General features: G+C 67.9%; 1 protein-coding gene across 1 annotated transcript in view; it reads right to left on the bottom strand.

Annotated features, from left to right (window-relative positions):
- The window catches only part of MNEG_12220 (hypothetical protein), a gene marked incomplete at both ends in the record, with an annotated part of 2,378 nt that extends 1,777 nt beyond the window's left edge, over positions 1–601 (bottom strand). The window contains 2 exons of the mRNA XM_014039307.1: positions 199–342; positions 593–601. Coding sequence (XP_013894761.1) covers positions 199–342; positions 593–601 — 153 coding nt within the window. The remainder of the gene's footprint in view (positions 1–198; positions 343–592) is intronic.
- Positions 602–854: the final 253 nt, after the last annotated feature.

The raw sequence follows: 854 nt of genomic DNA, 5'->3' as shown, positions 1-854 counted from the left end.
TACTGCATGCATCCCCCAAACACCCCCGCCCCCCCCACACACACACAAACACAAACACAAGCACAATCACGCACACGCGCACGCGTACACAACCACAATACACGCATATACAAACACATGCGCAATCATACACACATACTCCCGCCCTTCCACGTACTTGGACCAGAACACCACCATGCTGGCTATCTGTGCACTCACCGCCACCACCACCACGCAGTACCCATCATCGGCCACCTCCCCATTCGACGCCTCAGACCAGTTGAAATCCGGGATCGCCGGCCACACGCAGCCGGCCATCAGCCCGATGTAGTCAGACTTGCTGAACTTCCGGGTGTAACCCATCTGCGCGGGCGACGCAGGGGGGCGCGAGGGGCGGCGCGGGGAGGGGCGGGCCGCAGGCGTAGGCAGGTGGCAGCTTGCAGGGCCGCGGGCCGTCCCAAGGCGTGGCGCGCCCGCTGGGCAGCCTGCGCGGCTTTGCGACCCTGCCCCTGCAAGCGCGCCCAGCTGCAAAGACAAGGCCTGGCTGTCCATTGCGTTGGGGGTGGTGGCCCTCCCAGGCCCCAAAGGGAGGGGGACGGGTCGCGCCGCGCACCTCGCCCATCGTGAAGCTGTCCGCCAGCGCAGCCTGCAGGTCAGCCTCAGACTGTGGGGGCAGGGCGGCCGACAGCGGGGCGCGTGGCGCGTGGGCAGGGTTGCGGGGCGCGGCGAGAGCGCACGTGTGCGCGGAGGGGTGGTGGCGGCCGGGGCTCAGCTTTATATTGCGGCGCAAGGAGGCGAGCACCGCGTCGTGCGTCCCAGTGCGTTGTGCACATAGCAGCCTACCACGCGCGGCTGCGCGCTGTGTGGGCGGGTGG

The sequence above is a fragment of the Monoraphidium neglectum genome (assembly GCF_000611645.1).
Source record: "Monoraphidium neglectum strain SAG 48.87 unplaced genomic scaffold scaffold03128, whole genome shotgun sequence".
NCBI classification, from domain to species: domain Eukaryota; kingdom Viridiplantae; phylum Chlorophyta; class Chlorophyceae; order Sphaeropleales; family Selenastraceae; genus Monoraphidium; species Monoraphidium neglectum.
The sequence above is the reverse complement of the archived record's forward strand: the minus strand, read 5'-3'. Positions and strand labels throughout refer to the sequence as shown.